Source organism: Phalaenopsis equestris, unplaced genomic scaffold (assembly GCF_001263595.1).
Source record: "Phalaenopsis equestris unplaced genomic scaffold, ASM126359v1 Scaffold000240, whole genome shotgun sequence".
NCBI lineage: Eukaryota > Viridiplantae > Streptophyta > Magnoliopsida > Asparagales > Orchidaceae > Phalaenopsis > Phalaenopsis equestris.
The window spans coordinates 882,467-901,502 of NW_018164682.1; the positions used below are offsets into that span (position 1 = coordinate 882,467).

At 39.0% G+C, this 19,036-nt stretch overlaps 1 protein-coding gene across 3 annotated transcripts in view; it reads left to right on the forward strand.

Moving 5' to 3' along the window:
* Positions 1–19,036, forward strand: part of LOC110023996 (clustered mitochondria protein) — a 116,547-nt gene that overhangs the window by 36,275 nt on the left and 61,236 nt on the right. For all 3 annotated transcript variants that reach the window (XM_020723685.1, XM_020723686.1, XM_020723687.1), the window contains exons 9-10: positions 6,840–6,975; positions 7,086–7,214. In XM_020723685.1, coding sequence (XP_020579344.1) covers positions 6,840–6,975; positions 7,086–7,214 — 265 coding nt within the window. The remainder of the gene's footprint in view (positions 1–6,839; positions 6,976–7,085; positions 7,215–19,036) is intronic.

Below are 19,036 nucleotides of genomic sequence, written 5' to 3' on the forward strand. Positions count from 1 at the left end.
ATCCGTTTGGTCTGCGAAACCGTTTTATTTGCCGACGAGTTCCCCTATTTAATACAAAGAATTAATAGGGTTTATTTTAGGCTAGGTTCGGAAAAGCTTCTTATAAGGACAAACCCCTATAGTTAATTACATCTTAAATGCCCAAAGTCACCTAAGAAAACTCTCGATAAAAATCAGAGAATATTATCTTCAAAGAGGTCAAAAGGATAGGACTTTTCAACGAAATCGGACGAAGATGTGTGAAAGGAAATGCTCGAACCTGAAACAATGTTGAGGAATCCAAATGAAGAGAAATTAAGGGAGACCACAGATCCTGAGGTGAACCTCAGTGACTTCTTAGTCTATCCTATGATTTGGCTTCAGTTTTGAGAAAAAATTATTAAAGTGTTTCATCCTGCCAATTTTATTTAATTAAGACTTATATTTGCGTTATATGGTCACACAAATCGCCTGAAAGATATGAGACTTTACGTCATATCGGACGACAACCTCAAAACCTAGAACGAGTTAGGGCTTAAATCGCACAGTTTGACTGTGCAAAGGCCTAACAGATAAAGTGAGGATTTGTGTTGCGCTAGACAAACAACCTTGAAATCCTATGATTTGTTGTTTAATTTCTAGGAAAGAAATAGTTTTGACATGTTCTGCTGTTGAAGATGACCGTGCTGCCCACCGCGCTAGCTCCAAACTCCCCGACGTGACGAGTTTAAGTTTTTTTGGGTGTCCAGTTATAGTGTCAAATCAAACGGCTCCATGGTTGTAGTCTAAACATCCTATATAAAAAGGAAACATGCTTAAAGCTATAAGATATAAAATGTGCAGTACATGACAAACAGTAGGATACATGTCGAACAGTAGTAGACAAAAAACAGGAGCAGTATAACATGCTATAGAGGAAAAACAGTAGCAGATGGAAAACAGGAGTAATATGACATGCTATACAGTACAGTAGCATGTGGAAAAAAAAACAGTAATATGACATGTTATACAGTACAGTAGCAGGTAGAAGCAGAAATAACATAATCATGCTGTCCAGGAAGTGCAGTAGCAGGTAGAAAATAGAAAAATAAAGTACTGAAAAATATAAAGCAAACCTGTACGCCCGTGAGGTCCGATGTTCCTTAAGTATAGCAAACCTAAATGCATCTCAAAAGCAAAGTTCGGAAGAAAAAGTTATCCAGAAAATCCGAGGAAAAGAGCCTCAAAACTCCGGGGGGAATCCCGAAAGAAAGGAAAAGTAACACGAGTGCCCTGTCCCAAAGTTTTGATAAAACAAAAAGAAGATTCAGATGAGGGGGACCGCTAGTCCTAAATGCATCTCAAAAGCAAAGTTCGGAAGAAAAAGTTATCCAGAAAATCCGAGGAAAAGAGGAAAACTCGAGAAAATCAACAAAAAATACTCAAGTAAAAGAAAATCCTCAAAACTCCTGGGGGAATCCCGAAAGAAAGGAAAAGTAACACGAGTGCCCTGTCCCAAAGTTTTGATAAAACAAAAAGAAGATTCAGATGAGGGGGACCGCTAGTACTCGTATGGGACTAGGCTCAGCTATATATTTATTCTTGAGGGTCCACGAAGGTTACTTGGTTACCCGAATACCCGATTGAAAAGAACCCGCCACTCATTTAGAAGGGTGTCTTGAACTTCACTCAAAGGGCTATTTCCCAGCCTAAACATGTATTCGTCGCGTGGACAACCAGCTTTAAAGTATGTTTTATGTTTTTTTAACATGCATACAAATTTTAAACATGCAAAGAGGAGTTATCAATTTTGTTTCGTGGAAAAGTATGTTTTTGCTTGAAAAAGGGTTTATCAAAACCTATATATATCTTTTTTAAAAATTTTTGTTGACCACGAGTCGATTACACTGTCGAGCGTGAGACTGCCAATCAACTGAGGAGGTTCGAGACAATTCCCGCTAGACTCATGTCGGTGGTAAGGAAAGAAAAGAACAAAAATGGGGTGAGAGAGAGGAGACACTGATCCATCTAAAACACCAAAAAGGAGAATAGATCAGTCCGCAAAGCTCGTGTGGAAAAGACCTTGAAAAGTGGGGCCCAAGTTCTTTCCTAACAAACATGAAGGGGCACCTTGCGCTAATTTTCTCAACCCCAAAGACGTAGGATTGATCAAGTCCACTAAATGCTTTTCCGAGATGACGTTTTAAAATTCTCCATTCTTCAAAAGAAAATGATCACTGGGAAACCACCACTAATACTTCCCAAACTCATGCCGAAATCAAAATTCCTCCGACTTTTAAATTACTAAATAGTCTAATGAATAAACATAAAATCTTCCCATATGATCCAAATAATGCTCAATCCAAATAAGGCTCAGGGCCGGGGCTAAAAGAGAGGAGAAAGCAACCACCAAGGCCCTCGGCCAAGACAAGAAACAGGGCCGAATGAGGCTCACGGCTAAGGCGACCAAAAGAAATACTAATGGCTACTGTGCTTCCCCAACAAACATAAGATGATAACTAAAGTGATTATAATTTTTTGAATGACAAACTTGATTCATCCGCAACACTCAAGCCAATCAAACCTAGCAAGGAGGACCAAATCGCACCCAATGACCTCCAATAGGCCTCACGGGTAAGGACCAAAAGGGGAGGCTCACAGCTGAGGCAAACCCAAGAAACAACAAGTGAGACTCACGACTAAGGCAAACCCGAGGCACAGGAGCAGAGGAGGCTCACGACTGAGGCAAACCCAAGGAACAACAAGTGAGGCTCACAGCTAAGGCAAACCCGAATCAATTCCCTACAAGTTTTGATATACATAGGAGAGTACAAAACATCACCAATCTCTCAAAGTAACAGGTATGATCCATCTACAATCATTCAAATGATTCAAACTCAACAAGAGGGGGGGTAAATTAAACTCAAGGAACCCCAATAGGTCTTTCGGGTAGGAATAGGAACCAAAGCCAGCAAGACCACCTCCAAACAACCTTTCGGGCAAGGGCCGAACAAAGCAAACACAGCCCCCCAACTAGAGCCAAACCGAGTCCAACAGAGGCCAAACAAAGCAAACATAGCCCCCAACTAGAGCCAAACCGAGTCCAACAGAGGCCAAACAAAGCAAACATAGCCCCCAACTAGAGCCAAACCGAGTCCAGCAGGGGCAAAAACGAGAGCTCTTAAAGCTAGGAAAAGAGCTTTAACACCTTAATAAAAGTCAAGACTCAAGTCTCCACAAAAATCAACATCCCATACTCCTGAAATGAAAACCGAGCATCAACAAAAACCCAAAGCCGAGTCATTCAAGGCCCAAACATGAGCCCAACAATATTAAAATCCAGACTTCCATAAAGCATTAAAGTTTTAACCATTTCAAACCCTAAACCGTGACTCCAAATCAAGCCAAAACCGAGCCCTACAACATTAAAGTTCTAGCCATTTCAAGCCCAAACCCGAGACTCCAAATCAAGCCAAAACCGAGCCCCACGAGGCTAAAACAAGACCCAAACATTGATACAAATTCGGGTTTTAAAAAAAATTAAAGTGCCAGCCACTTTAAGGTAAAAAAAAAAGAGTCATCCAAAGCCAAGAAACAGCCTGCATGTCTAAACATTCTAAGCATGAAATTATTCCAACAAATATTTGAACAGGGGAGGAATTTCACGAGGAGCTAAACCAAGCCCTCAAAACAAGCTACAACACTTTCCAAATTAAATAAATTTTCTCATAGCATACATTTCAAGCCAGGAAAGCCACAGGAAGTCAAAACCGAGCCCCCAAACATGCATAAAACAGTAAAATGAACTCCCTAGCATTCATGAAAGACCAAATAACCTCTCCAATATTTCATGCTAAATGAAAATAAATGAAAATCTTCATAATACTCATCCCAACGTGCTTGCAAGAGGAGCAAAAATTATTCCAAAGTTATGTCTTAATTCACTAACTGTTTCCAACATAAACATGCCACAATAATCATAAATATGCCATAGCCTCCCTAGCTTAAGCGAGTAGTCAAGTTTAGCTCTTAGGACATGCCCGCATTTCCATTTCTAAATGCACCTGAAGTGAATTGCACCTGAAGTGACAATATATCAAAGTAAAATGAACTAGCATGCTGTATCATCCAACAGAGCTATACTCAAAGGCTCGGCAGAGGGAAAACCGAAAGGCAACGAGGCACTGTGAAAAGGGGGGAAAAAGAGTACCTTCCTTTGATACCAATGTAAAGCACCGCAACACAAGAAGCTACCTCAAGGATATGCTCTCACAGGAATCTCCTCCTGAACTTCTCTCACAGCCAAAAATTTCTATCCCTCTCAGGAAACTTTTTCAAAGCCCAAAAATCTCAAAAGAAATTATGTTTATAGGCAGAGAAGAGAGGAGAAGAGAAAGAAGATCACCCCATCAGTCCACGACACTCGAATCGGGCCAAAGAAGAAAAGGACGCGCTCCCTGCTCACAGAAGGCGAAGCCACCGAAACATCTCAGACCGAGCGGCAAGCCCAGTGGCAGCGAGGAAAGTATCGGGAAGAATAGAGAGTTTGCCATTCAAGTGTACCAGGGAACAAGCTTCCTAGAGTCAAACTACCACGAAAAAGAAAACCACAGCTCGGGGAGACTGGCACGACTTCGAGAAGGAGGACTGCGGGCATAAGGTGTCGGGCAAGGACGGATGAGAAGTCAACTTTCTCTCGCGTGGAGGAGGAAGAGCTCGGTCGGCTCGAGACCGAGAAAGGGAAAGGCCAGGCGCGCGAACAGGAGAAGGAAGGGAGGCAGAGCTCGGGCGCGGAGAGTGGGGATTTAGGGCTTAAAGAGGAAAGAAAAAGATAATCTGGTTTATATAAATTTATATGCAATCAATTCACGCGCGGCGTTCTAACAAAACGGGTGTCCTCCATAGGTATTGACGTTTCGGACGCACCGGCGCAGTCTGTTTTGTCATCCGGGGTTGCTCGAACGACGTCGTCGATAATTGGGTAAAAAACGCGTTAGAATTCAAATTTTACAAAATTTCGACCCGCGATCGATCATTTCAAAAGGTTTATTCGAGCCTTCGACAGGTAACAGTGCAAGCGATGTGAATTGTGGCGATCGCGAATTGTAGTGATCGGACATGTCGACTCTCCGAATTGCGAAGTTTGTGCGCACGGGAGTGCAAATTGTGTAGAAGGCCTTCCTAAGGCTTAAAAGGCCCTATAGGAATCCTTTTTAGGTTTCCTCATGTTGGTTTCATCCTTCTAAGTGCTAGAAGTCGATACCACACACGCGAAACAACAAAAGTGTACAGAAGTGGGTTGAATTTCTAAAATAAGGCGGGTCCCATTTCTAAGGTTCTAAGATAGTCAAAGGGAGATCCCTAAGGCTAGGTCCTAAATCCTAAGAGGAGGACTAGACCTCACCAAAAATGAGGTCAACAACGAGAAATGATATAACCCAAAAAAAAACATATATGGTCCGTTAGGAAGCGACACTTCTTTGGGTGGGCATATAGTTTCTATTCGTGCAAGGCTTAGAACACCGTCCTTAGGTGTTGTAAATGTTCCTCATCAAATCAGTTGTACTCTAGAATGTAGTCGATGTAAACCACCACAAATTTCCCAAGTGGTGGCTGAAATATCTTGCTCATCGACCTCATAAATGTGCAAGGCACATTTGACAAGTTGAGGGCGTAACTGCCCACTTGTATAACCAATTTCGTGTCTTGAAAGCGGTCTTCCATTCGTCCCTTGGCTTCATCTGTTTCTGGTAGTAACCAATGCATAAGTTAATTTTGTAAAAGGCGGTGGCTCCATGTAACTGGTCCAAGATATCGTTCAATCGGGGTATGGGAAACCGATATTTGATGGTGATCTTGTTGATGATCCTGCTGTCAATGCACATTCTCCACGATCCATCTTTTTTTGGCATCATCAGGGCGGGAACAACATATGGATTGTTTCTTTCTCTGATTAGCCCTCTTGGAATGAGATCCTATACTTGTCGCTGTAACTCTTGATGGTTTGATCATATTTTCTGGTCTATAGAAACAAAACTTATAATGATTCATTGAGTTGTTGTACAATACCTAAATAGTAACTCATGGAAGCTTTAAGAGTTTATCTTGTCGTATGATTTGATTTCAGAACCTTTGAGGCTACTTTTTGTTCATATGTTATGTTAATGAAATGTATCTTGCAGTGAATGTGAATATATGTTGTTTGTTATCTTCAGGTTCTTGAACTTATGATATTACTATGACTGCAGTAAAGACTCCACTACAGACTCCAACTTAATGTGTTGCATCTCAAACTGTAAAATTTGGATGCAACACAATGAGTTTTCACTTTCCAATTTTGACCATATAGTTCAACCTTGTTATATTTCTTTATATGGGTTTTAGTTATTTGATTATGTTGATCTATGTATAATGCTACATAATCGAAATAAAAATGCATTAATGAATAAATTTCGTCAGTGAAAGTGGTGGAGTATGAAATGAAGTTTATTTCATGTTTAAACTTTTCCTTTATAATAGCTGTTATTTTGTAAACCGAAGGTATGACTGCTGTGTTTTTTGTCTCCCATTTTAGCGAAATGCACGTGCAGAACTTAAAGATCATGACTAATCCTCATCAGCTTTATCTTTTAATTAATTCATGTTAACAGAATTGGTATAGGCTAGTTTTCCATTGAGAGCTCTCTTTTATGCATTTTAAGAAATCTCAGTACCATGAGCCTTAGTTAGCCTCCTGGTAAATTACAATGGCTTATATTAAAACTTGGCCCTTGGGGTAATCTAATAAAATTTTTTCCATTAAGTACCGTCTTTTACCGGCATCTAGCAAATCCTTTTTTGTAGACTTTTGTCATTGAACTATATGTTTTTTATATAAACAGATCATTCCAGAGATGCAGCAAGAGCAGAGGATGCCTTGGTTCTTTCTTATGGGAGTGAAATAATTGGAATGCAGAGGGACTGGAATGAAGAGTTACAGTCTTGTCGGGAGTTTCCTCACAAGAGTCTTCAGGAAAGGTGCAAAGTTGGGCTCATATTACGGCATGAACCCATAAGTTCTGCTAAGTTTTTCTCCTTCAAGTGGACAATATTTAAGGGGTCAGCCATCCATGAATTTCTTTTTGCAGGATCTTACGGGACAGGGCGCTTTATAAGGTGACTTGTGATTTTGTAGACGCAGCAACTAATGGTGCAATTGGAGTCATAAATAGATGCATTCCTCCTATTAATCCAACTGATCCAGAGTGTTTCCACATGTGAGTGAATTTAAAGATGCTATATCCCAAGTTAAATACTTGCGCCACAGTGATGATGATATATTGTTTTGTTAAATAATTAGTATTATCAGTTTCAGATGTCATGATTTGATGTGTTCTAATGGGCTGTACACTAGCAATATTTATGCTATGAAATAGAATTTGCAATTGTGATGTCTTAGTTAAGATCTCATTTGATCAATGGTAAAGCTCATAATATGTTAATTAAACCCAACATATATTTTATTAGCTTGAAATCTGTTGGCTCTTCCACAAATATGAGCATTGTTTTCTGCCCATTTGCTCAGTAGTTTGGGTTTCCTGAGATGGAGTAGGGAAACTACCTGTGATTCAATTTACTACATAATTTAATTAATTGTTCAATGCTGCGTGTTGGCACTGAAGAGAATTTGATTAAGAAAACAATTGCATGATTTATTGTGGCTTGACAACTAATACCTAGACCATTGTAGCGGGAGGGCAGAGTTCTTCACCATTCATTTGGAACTACATATTTGGTACACATGATTTTTGAAGAAAGGAAGTCTTTTTAGTTCAAGCTGCTGCTCTCGGAAGCTTTTCTTTGAAAGCTGCTCGGAAGCTTTTCCGAGTGGATGTTGAGTGAATCCCGCTCCTTGAAGTTGAGGTGAGGCAGACAACTTGATCCTGCTCTCACTTTGGTTCCCAATCGTAATTCTGCTTAAGCTTCTGATCCTGATACCACTTTCGCATCCGACATTGCCCCACTTTCACGTCTGATACTATCGCCGCTCGATCTTTCTCTCTCGCTTCCTGGCGAATCGAGGTGCGTAAACCGATCCACGATGGATTGTTTTATGCTATGTCAGACGCCATGGGGTGGCCGCGCCCTAGGGGATTCTATTTACATTTTTTAGATAATTATTAGGATTAATTTTTCTTTGGGAGCTTTTTAAATGTTGTTCTTTTCTGGTTTTGAGAATTTTGGCTCGTATTTATGCATTTATGATTGTGTTCTCTGATTTTTGTGCTATAAGGAGTGTTGTATTCTCTTTCTTTTACAAGTGGTGTGTTTGTAGCATGTTCAAAATTATGTCGTGAATTTCGCTTGGCAATCGTGCCTCGCCAGAAGTATCATTTCATTGTTCTTTCCGCTGTTTTCAATCCGAATAGCTGCCACCAACCTCGCATATTTTTTTATTGCTATTCCACAACCTTTCTCATCGAGTCCAATCCTTAAACACCTTCTAGGAATATTAGAACGATATTATTTGATGCTCAATAAATTGTAAACCTTTAGGGATTTATTTTCTCTCATCTTCTAAACCTAAACTTCACATAACCTAATATAATACCTTCATAAAAAAATTGTTCTTACCCTTGCATTGTCAGTCAAGATCTTAACTTTGAGAAAATGAACGCCTTGTCTCCTAGAAAAAAACATGCAAATAGGTGTCTTAAAGCTGACAATATAAGATATGCAAAGAGAGATCCTCCAACTTTATCAAATGCTTGTTGTCTTTGAGAGGTGACAACCCAGAGTGACACCTAAAGCTATAATGGTGACTTTTCAAATCGAGAGCAAGAAATCAAACCCTTTTACTAAGAAGTTCCTAGCGATGAAGAACCAATGCACGATTTGGCATTGAATGCTAGCGGAGGGGCAATAATTTTGTGGTGAAGATTGACTTTGCTGGTTTTGACAGTCGTTTGGATTTGGATGAATTGTTTGTGATTAAATAGTGAAATAAAGATGAGTACAAGGAAGTTCCCCAAGATAATCAAATTGCCAGCCGTCAAATTCAGAAAGAATGCATCTTTGTGTTGGGAGGATCTATATATTTTTTGACAACGAGAATGAAAGAGCAAAATCTGTTGACCGTTAAAAAAAAATCCCAAATTTAGTCATGATTTTTCTCTCTAACAGGTTGCATGGGCCTTCCCTCTGTTATTCGAACAATAAAAATCATGCACGAGACGCAGGAATTGCTCACCATTTGTTTTTAATTTTTTCCACTGTCTCTTCTCTGTTCGAACGCCTCTCATCTTTCGTCTCACTTCCTCCTTTGTTCGACCCTCGTAAGAAACTGTCCCCTTATATGTTCGCCCGTCGTCACCCGATATAGTCACGATCAAAGCTAGCGGGAAAGCATTGACATCCATTACGTACAAATATTTTTGAAACTTCCGCCTTTCTCTTCTGCGCCATCTCCATCTCAATATCGTGACCACTATTACTAGCAGAAAAAGCAATGAACGAAGTGCAACGTACAAAGGCCTCTAAAACTCTTCTCACTATTCTTGCGATACTAGTCCTCATTGAAGCCTTGCTTCCCTCAATTAGTCCTCCAGTCCAAACTGCTTTCTCGCTCTCCTTGATCTCTGAGAATCACAAAAGCCACTATAGCGCCTCGCCCCGTTTTGTTCGAACTGAAAATTGGTTCACAAGTGATAGAGGAGAGACCCTCTGTTTGCTCCCCTTCACCATAAACTAAGCCAATAGTCCTTCTCTCTCTCTCTCTCTCTCTCTCATATTTTGTATAAAAAACTAGAAAAATATGTGTTTCAATTTTGATCGATTTCATCATTTTGCCGTTGTTGACATCATCTCGCTCGTAAAGATATATGTAGGGGATTTTAAACAAAATCATCCATTTAAGGATATTTAAGTACCTATCCATGAAAATTTAAGTACTCGTTTGAGAATTTTTGAAAGACGAGGTTTCTTAGGTACACATTTTTGGAAAACATTAAAATCTTTTCAGCAAAATTTATGTACTGCCTAGGAAATTTTACATACCAGTCTAGGGAAATTTATATTTGTATTTGATTTTTGATAGTTAATTGAAGGCCCAATGTGCCTTATAGACGTTGTTTGGACTATGTACTAATTGGATCTTAAAAATGATAGAAAAATTAGGGAAATTTTTTGTTATGAATTATAATTGAAAGTAACTTCAAAAGAACCAAGTAGGATGCATATGACATATAAAGCCTTACGAATATATTAGATAACCTGCAATTAATGTGATTCGAGTTCTCTTTTAACTTCAACTTTATTCATATTTGAAAATGATCATATATAAATTTGTCCTAGTGCAAAGACACCTTTATATGATCTTCTTAAATACATTTATTCTGGTTAATGAATCACATAAATGCAATTTTTAAATGTTATTTTATATGCCTTTTCACCAACGGATTTATAATACACTTGCTACCGAATAGAATGTAGCATTTCAATATTTTTAAATGAATATCTGCATACATCCATGCATTCATTTAACTAAGGCTCCGTAATACGCGGCCCCAAACCGCGAAGCGGAGAAAAAATTTCTTGTTTTGATGTCGCGTTCGCGGCCGGCCCGCGCCCCCCCGCCTCTAAAATAGGCGGAACACGGGCAATTAATGTGATTCGAGTTCTCTTTAACTTCAACTTTTATCATATTTGAAAATGATCATATATAAATCTGTCCTAGTGCAAAGACACCTTTATATGATTTACTTAAATACATACATTCGGGTTAATGCATCACTCAAATGCAATTTTTAAATGTGATTTTATATGCCTTTTCATCAACGAATTTATATACACTTGCTACCGAATAGAATGTAGCATTTCAAAATTTTTAAATGAATCTCTGCTTACATCCATGCATTTATTTAACTAAGGCTCCGTTTGGGGCCGCGTATTTCGCGCGGTGCAACCCCAGACCGCAAAGCGGAGAAAAAATTTCTCGTTTGGATGTGGCGTTCGCAGCCACCCGCCTCTAAAATAGGCGGGCCACGGGCCGCGGGATCGACCTCGTTGCCCCGCGTTCTCCATCGGCTTTGACCTCTTTGCCCCACCCTCCCTCACGAAGCCCTCGTAGCCGTCTGCGCCCCCTCGAAGCCGCCCCGCCTGAGGCTCGATTTGGGGCGCGAGGTAACCGATACTGCACAGAGAGATTCTGATCGATGAGGATCGGGGTAATGAAGCTACACAAGGAACTTAGTGATGTTGAAGCCACGGATCAGGGTAATGGAGCTGCACAGGATCAGAATTACCATGGAGATATCTGGTTTTTGCAAGGTTTTCATTGTAGAGGCAACCGACTTAATGGGAGGAGGAGGAGGTTTGGTCGATCTACAGACAGTGGAGAGAGCTTCGTGGACTTACCTTCGCTGGGTAAAAAGTATAGGGGGCTTCACGGAAAAAGCCATCTCCATCACAAGGCAAGGCCCTCTAGCAGAGCAATCTGGAAGAGGAACCAGACTGTCGCTCTGCGGATATCGCTAAGAGTTTTCCATCTTCAACCCTCACTTTTGATCAGTTTGTTCTTTTCTTTTGCAATAAAACTACTGAACTTTTGCTCTATCTTATTTCATTAGACTATTTTATATCATTGAATGATAAAAAACTATAACAGTGTTGCAGAGTGTTTGAGTTTAACGACCGTCTATTATTATTTCTTTTAGATGACACCAAAGTTGAACTGTTTTTATTTTAAGTTTTGATACTCTCAAATTTTGTTTCCATTTTTTTTGTCATTTTATTAATGTTTTATTTCTATTGTCTTTTTGTTTTGAAAAGAGTAGACTCTGAAAAGTAATATATATTATGAAAATAAATCTGAGTAATCTTCAATTCTGAGGATTTTAACGATAATCATGTTAAGAAATTACTAATGAGATATAAGATAATTATTGATTGTTTGAGTTTTTTTTTTAACAGATATTGTAGTTTCTAACTGATCTTTTTCTCATTATCTTTTTGAGTTTTTTTTACTTTTTCTTTCGAATGATTTCTTTGTCTGTGAACAATTTTGCTAAACAACTTTATTAAATGAGGGCATAATGTTTATTTTTGTAGAAACAACTGCATCACAGCTGTTTTCACGTAGTTGCAACAAACAAAGAACAAACTTCCCCGCAACAGTTTCTTGGGGCAACGCAGCTGCAACTGAAAAGCTGCAGTTGCCCCAAACAAACACTTAAGATAAAATTATATAACTTCAAGTGTTACATGTGTTTTTAAAGCAATTCTTAATTTAATATATGCTTTAAAATCATACACATCGCTTTAAGACATGCAAAGTTATCTAGTTTAGTTAATTGTCTGCATGTGCTCCAATTAATGTATAGAATGATGAAATATTGGGTTCAAGAATGCTGCACCGGCTTGTTTAAAATGTAGTTTTAAATGTCTGCATGTGTTGCAACAAATTTATTAAGTGTCTAAATTTGAATGGTCTAAAAATGTTGTGTTATAGCTAAACTTCCACTCAAATAGTTCTTGTTTTGATAAATTTCTTTTGAAAAATCTATGATTATTTTAAACTAAAGAACCTTCATATTTTAGAAACCAAATCCAAACCTTTCAAATTATTGTTCTATTCAATCGGGTTGTCTTGTCTATAAGATAGCGTTGCAAATCTCACTTGACTCGTCCAATCCTCCTCTTAAAGGTCTGAGTAGATGAGTTTGTTACATTCAATAATATGCAAATATCAAGTATAAAAAGTCGCATGTCCAAATTACTTAGTTCCATCCTCTTCATAAGTTTTGGAGTTGATGAGACTAATATTTTAAAGATATTAAAGTAACAATTTCAAATAAATTAATGTAAGCATTTTAAATGTTGAAAACCTACACTTTGATGACCTTGTTAGTTATGAATCTCAACTGAAGAGGTTTGTTTTCAAAGTAAAGTTTCAAAATTCAAATAATATATATCCTATGAACTTGATTTTTATAAGCAGGATATGGTTGACAAGGTTCGTTTACAATTATTTGTCAATTTTAAGCTCGATCATTTACAAGCAAGATGCAAAATAGATAGGATTTAAATAAAACAAGGAAATTCTCTAATGTGTGTCGTGTTAATTGAAAGCTTCAATTGGAGGGAACAACTTTTAAATCAATTTTCATATCGAGTTCTCAAACTAACAAATCAAAATATTCATATTGAAATCAATCACCGAAAAATTTAAAACAAATTCGTTCTACCATCGGCAACTGTTTGTCAAGGGTGATACATTTTTGGTTAATTTTAACTCACAAAGAATGAACGTAATATTTAGTGTATCATTATATTCATACTCAAAGCAATCTCACGCCAATAAAGATGCGGCCTAAGCCATCTTTTCACATGATTTGACTCAACGACTCCACAAAAAGTTAGCGGTTATGATCAGAGTTGTCTGACTGAATGGTTGTTGCCAAATGACATTATTAATATATGGTCGTGGTCGTAACCTGTATGTTTACATATGAATTTCTACCATTTGTGTATGATCTACTTAAATTTCTCTCCTTAAAAATTCACCTACAAATTTATAAGTATCCCTTACGATGCATTGCATATTTGCTGGTAAAAATCTTTCAGTTAGGTTAAGTCGACTATCTCCTCTAACTAAGTAAATCAGGGAGCACGATGATCCGAGATGATGAAATCGTGAGATTTTGGTCGACTTCGTCACGTTTCCTCCACCATCCGGTCTAAAGCTCAAAGTAATAAAATTTATACTTTAAAACCTGTTTGCTGCTACTATATGCTGTATATTTGGTGCTTAATAATTAGCCTTAATCAAAAGTGTTATTTGCTTTCTGGATGACTTATTAATTGTAGGGGCTTGCGTCTATCAGAAATCTCAAACCTCATAACAAAAAGTCCTCATAAATGAGGGTGTCTCTGCGTAGTTTCTTTTCTACAATCCAATCCGCTTTTTGAAAATTTGACCTGGAATAATAAAACACAATGTTTTATAAAAAAACGAGGACCTAAAGTGCAAAATTTTAAAGCTTCCAAGATCACCATATGACCCAAGGTAAAAATGAAAATACAGTGCAAATACATTGTTTTCGTCCACACTATTGGTATGACATGCTCCTAAAATGCCATAGCCTTCATTAGTGAGATTATTTCGTGTAGTACACAATTAAATTTGATCAATTCACGTGGAAATGTGAGTTGATGGAGCCAGAATAACAGAGACTAGATAGGATGGAGATTGAGTCCATCTGTCAACAATGTGCTGCAATCCCTTCTTGATGTGCAAAGTTTAGCTTTGAAAGTGAAAAAACGACATGACCATTAGGGGACCACCATACTTTGTAGACAAGACTTGACCTCAAAATTGAGCTACATGAGCACGCTCGTTAGAGCACATAATCCATTAAAGAAAAGGCAGGGATCATCAACACTCCCAAATTCACTCCCAAATTCTTCTCAGTTAGGAAGAGCTTTAAGTAGTAGGATTTTGGAGACATTGCATCTAATTGTCGGAACATGGGGGTGATCTTATTCATTGAGCAGGGACCAATGAAAAAAATGGGTTGTGATATAGCTGGCACATGAAAATGTGAGGGCTTAAAGGAGAAGTATAAGTTTCCAAGTAATGTTGTCGAGATGCTAATGATTTGACAGATCACAATTTTAGACACATTGCGTTTGATTGCCCAAAGTTGAGGGTGATCTCATTCATTGAGTAGGGAGCAATAAAAGAAACAGATTTTGATGTATGTGACACATGAAAATTAGGGTTGTAATCAAGCCGAGCCGAGCCGAGTATATCATTAGTTTTGACTTCTTTTAGTATAATTATAAGTTGTTCATGTTCGGCTTGAGCTTGTGTCGAGCTTTCATATATTTCTCAATCTTAAATTCTTTAAAATTTTCAATGTTTGAATTTGATTTGTTGATACCGGAGGAGAAAGTCACACCACAAAAGAAATACAAATATTTTTATTGAATTTGAAATCGATTACGATGACTCTTCAAAACATTTAATAAACGACAAACAAATACAAAGACACAAGCCAACACCTCGAAAGTGTATCCCAAGGACAGTTGTGGTTGGCCTAGTGGGTCCAGATGCTTGCGGACAACAAGTGTGAATGCGGGAGAGGGGCTGACAGGGGTTGAAAGGTGAACGGGATGAGGGAGGCGACAGGTTAACGTGACGTGAATGTTTGTTGGGCAGTTGGGAGACAGGTTTGTAGGTGGGGTAGCAAGCTGGGAAGGTGGGGAAGGCTCGTCAACACATTTGGAGGGTGGACAACGAGCGGGGAAGCGCTGATTGGAAAGATTTGGAAAAAAAGACAGACTGCTAGAAAGTGGGTCGATTGAGTGCTGATAGGAATTGTAGGCAAATGGACACCAAAATTGGGTTGTTCTGAAAGTGCGACTGGTGTCGGGATAAAGTATGGGGAGCTGTGGACTTGCTGGGAGAAGGCTGACAGCAGGTTGGAGGGAGGACAATAGCCGGTGGTTGTTAAGTAGGAAGTGCGGTGGCCTGCTGTAAGGCTGGGAAGCAGGTGGAAACTGTAGGAAGGGTGGAAGGATAGATAAATATCTCATCGGGGTCGAGCTATAACCGGAGCACCACTCGGACCTTTGAAGACGATCACCACCTTGGGTGACGGATAGCCGGAGCATTGTCTCAATGTCGGATACTACTCTCGAAAGGGAAAATTCCAAGGATAAAACCTGATTTTAGATACTAAAAACAAATTCTAAGCACATCACCTCGTATTTATAAAGAGAGGTGGCCTATTTTAGGAAGGTTTTCAAATTATGGAATAACTTTCAAAGTAAGAAAGAAGAGTAAAAATGATTTCAGATTTTTGAAAGACTTTTAAAAATGTGAATAAAAAGATATTTCAGATTTTAGGAAAGACTTTTAAAATAAACGAGGAGAATACAAAGAAACTTTAGATTTTAGGAAAGGGTTTTTAAAAGAAGGAAAATAAAATTAGAATTTCATGTTTTAGGAAAGGATTTAATATTGAAAGTGTTTAGGAAGGAAAGGTTAGGGGATGAGAGAAACGGGGAGGAGTGAAAGGAAGAAGGGGAAGGAGGGGGTGGCGCCCCCCTCCCTTGAGGATTGATCAGTCCTCCCTCGTGCCCTGCATCAGTCTCGAGGCTTTGGAAGAGCTTCGACTTCATCTGTCGAAGTTTTCAGTTCTCTTTAGCCTTTCTTGGATCCCACTGGCGACTGCCCTAGTTCCCAAAGCGTTTGAGAAGCTTTTCCCACTTGCGAGCATAACTCCTTATCGATCTGTGCTAGTTTAGTATAATCTGAGACGAATGTACACATTGACGTAGGTTTTTCGGAGCCAAATTTTGAACAAGTAAATATACCATATGCTTCTTATCTATGACATGTTGGGTCTCAGTGGGTTCAAGGGTTTGTAAGAGTTTGGTTGATGGGTTATTTTTATCATCTTCTGGGACTTCCCTCTGACCGTTGAAGTTTTGGAGAACTGATATCTTCTGCTTCGTTCTAATAACAAGAACTTCAACCCGGCCTCTAGTCCCTTCTTTTGGAACATTGGGGGTGAGGGTCGGAAGTGTAACCGCATATGATGCTATCGGTTGATCGTTACTAAGACCATCCACTGAAATTTTAAATTCTGGCATCTAATATGTGTGACCTTTGCATATCTTAACAATAAGTTCTCCATCCGCTAGGATGTAGGAATCATAATCTCATAAAAATTCTTCTGTTCCTCTTTATCACGTGGAGGAAAGACTTCAGATGTATTCACGAATAAGCGAGTTCCTCAGGGGAAGACGTCACTGGATAAAAATTCTCATTCGAACTGCTCTTAAGTGTCCATAGTGTCCTTAACCCATGTTTCAACAATGCCCTGCTCCGTGAAATGGATCACTCACCTTGTTGTGCATTCTGCTTCCAAATGTTCGAATTCGTGGCACTTGTAACATTTTATGGGTGTGACAGACTTGTGGATTGGTTTCACTGGATAGTAGCACCCGGGGGGTGTCTCTTCTCTTCGGAAGGTAGAGTCTGCAACTTTTGGTGGTAGTAAGTTGGTAGGAACTGGTACCATGTTTCCTGCTTTTTATTTCGGCCTTCTTGATCACGATTGAGGGTAACTTCTCACTGGATTTTTTCATTAATGTCCATAAGTCTCTGTTGGAGGCGAAGGAGTTCTCGCCGTATCTCTTCCGGGGTAGGCTTGTGCATATTCCTTCTTGGCGGCATAGTTGACGGTTTTGGGATCTGTGTAAGGAAAGAAAGGAGCAAAGAAAAAAGAGAAAAGAAATGCACGAAAGATAGAACAAAAAAGAAATTGGTGTGGTGGATTGGGTAGGGGCAGATGCTAGAAATCCTATGATGGGACTAGAGTTGGGCTATTATACCAATTAATACTGCAGGAGAAAGCTCAAGCCACTAAAGAAATACAAATATTATTATTGAATTTGAAGTCAGTTACAATGACTCTTCAAGACATGAAATAAACTACAAACAAATAGAAAGACACAAGCCAACACATCGAAAGTGTATCCCAAGACGATGGAGGTTGGCCCAATGGATCTGGAGGATTAGGGGCAGAAAGTGTGAATATGGGAGAGAGGCCGACAAAGGTTGGAAGGTGAATTGGATGAGGGAGGCAGTAGTTTAAGATGGCAGGAAGGTTTGTTGGGTGGCTGGGAGGTAGATTGGAAGGTGAGGTAGCAATCTGGGATGGTGGGGCAGCAACGGGGAAGGCTCGTCAGCATCTTGGATGGTGAACAACGAGCTGGGAGTGTTGACAGTGCTGTGAAAGGCCTGGAGAACAAGATAGACTGCTGGAAGTGGGTCAGCTAAGTGTCAGGAGGAATTCTAGGCAAGTGGACAGCAAAATTGGGTTGTTTAGGAAAAGCGACTGAGTGTTGGGATGGGGTATGAGGAGTTGCGGCCTTGCTGGGAGAAGGCTGTCAGTAGGTTGGAGAGAGGAGAACAACCGGCGGTTGTTGAGAAAGAGGTGTGGTGGCCTGCTGTTGGGCTGGGAAACCGGTGGACAACAACAGGAAGATTGGAATGATAGATAAATGTCTCGTTGAGGGCGAGCTACAGCCAGAACACCATCCGGACCCGTAGAGATGATCACCACCTCGGACAAAGGGACAGCTGTATCACTACCTCGATGTCGGATACAGTTCTCGAAGGGAAAAATACCGAGACTAAAACTTGATTTTAGATATAAAAAAATTCTCCTAATTCTTAAACACATCACCTCCTTTTTATAAAGAGGCTTGACCAATTTTAGGAAGGAATTCAAAGTTTGGAAAGACATTCAAAATAAGAAAGGAGAATAAAATGGATTTTAGATTTTTGGAAAGACTTTTTAATTATGTAAGGAGAATAAAAAGATCTTTCAGATTTTAGGAAATGCTTTTAAATTAAGCAAGGAGAATAAAAAGATATTTTAGTTTTTAGGAAAGAGTTTTAAAATAAGGAAGGAGAATAGAATTATAATTTCAGGTTTTAGGAAAGCATTCAAAATAGGAAGGTGCTTAGGAAGGAAAGGTGAGGGGGAGAGAAAGGAAAGGAAAGGTGAGGAAGGAAAGGAAATTGTGAGGAAGGAGGTGAGGAGGGAAAAGGGGAGGAGGGAAAGAAAGAAGGGAAAGGAGGAGGCGGCGGCCCCCCTCCCTTGAGGGCCGGCCGGTCCTCCCCCAAGCCCCACATCATTTGTGCTTGCTTTGTTTATGAAAAGTGAACGAGCTAACAAACGAGCTAAAAATTCAAAATTCTATTTAGTCTTTTATATAAAAATTTAATAAATAATTTTATAGATCTGATCTCACATACTAATTTATCGATTATAAATTTTGTAAAAAATAAAAGGTAACTCATGAACCATGATTTTATGAGATACAACTTCTCATTTTTTAGCATGATTATACTCATACTTTAAAGTTTACACCTAACTCCCACATTCAGATATAGGTGTTGGTTTTCTCATAGTTAGATGAACTTGTCATTTTCTTAGTTTTTTTGGAAAGTCTAATAGATGAATCATATTGAGTTATTGCACCATGATTATTCTTATATATATATATAGGATAAAAATTC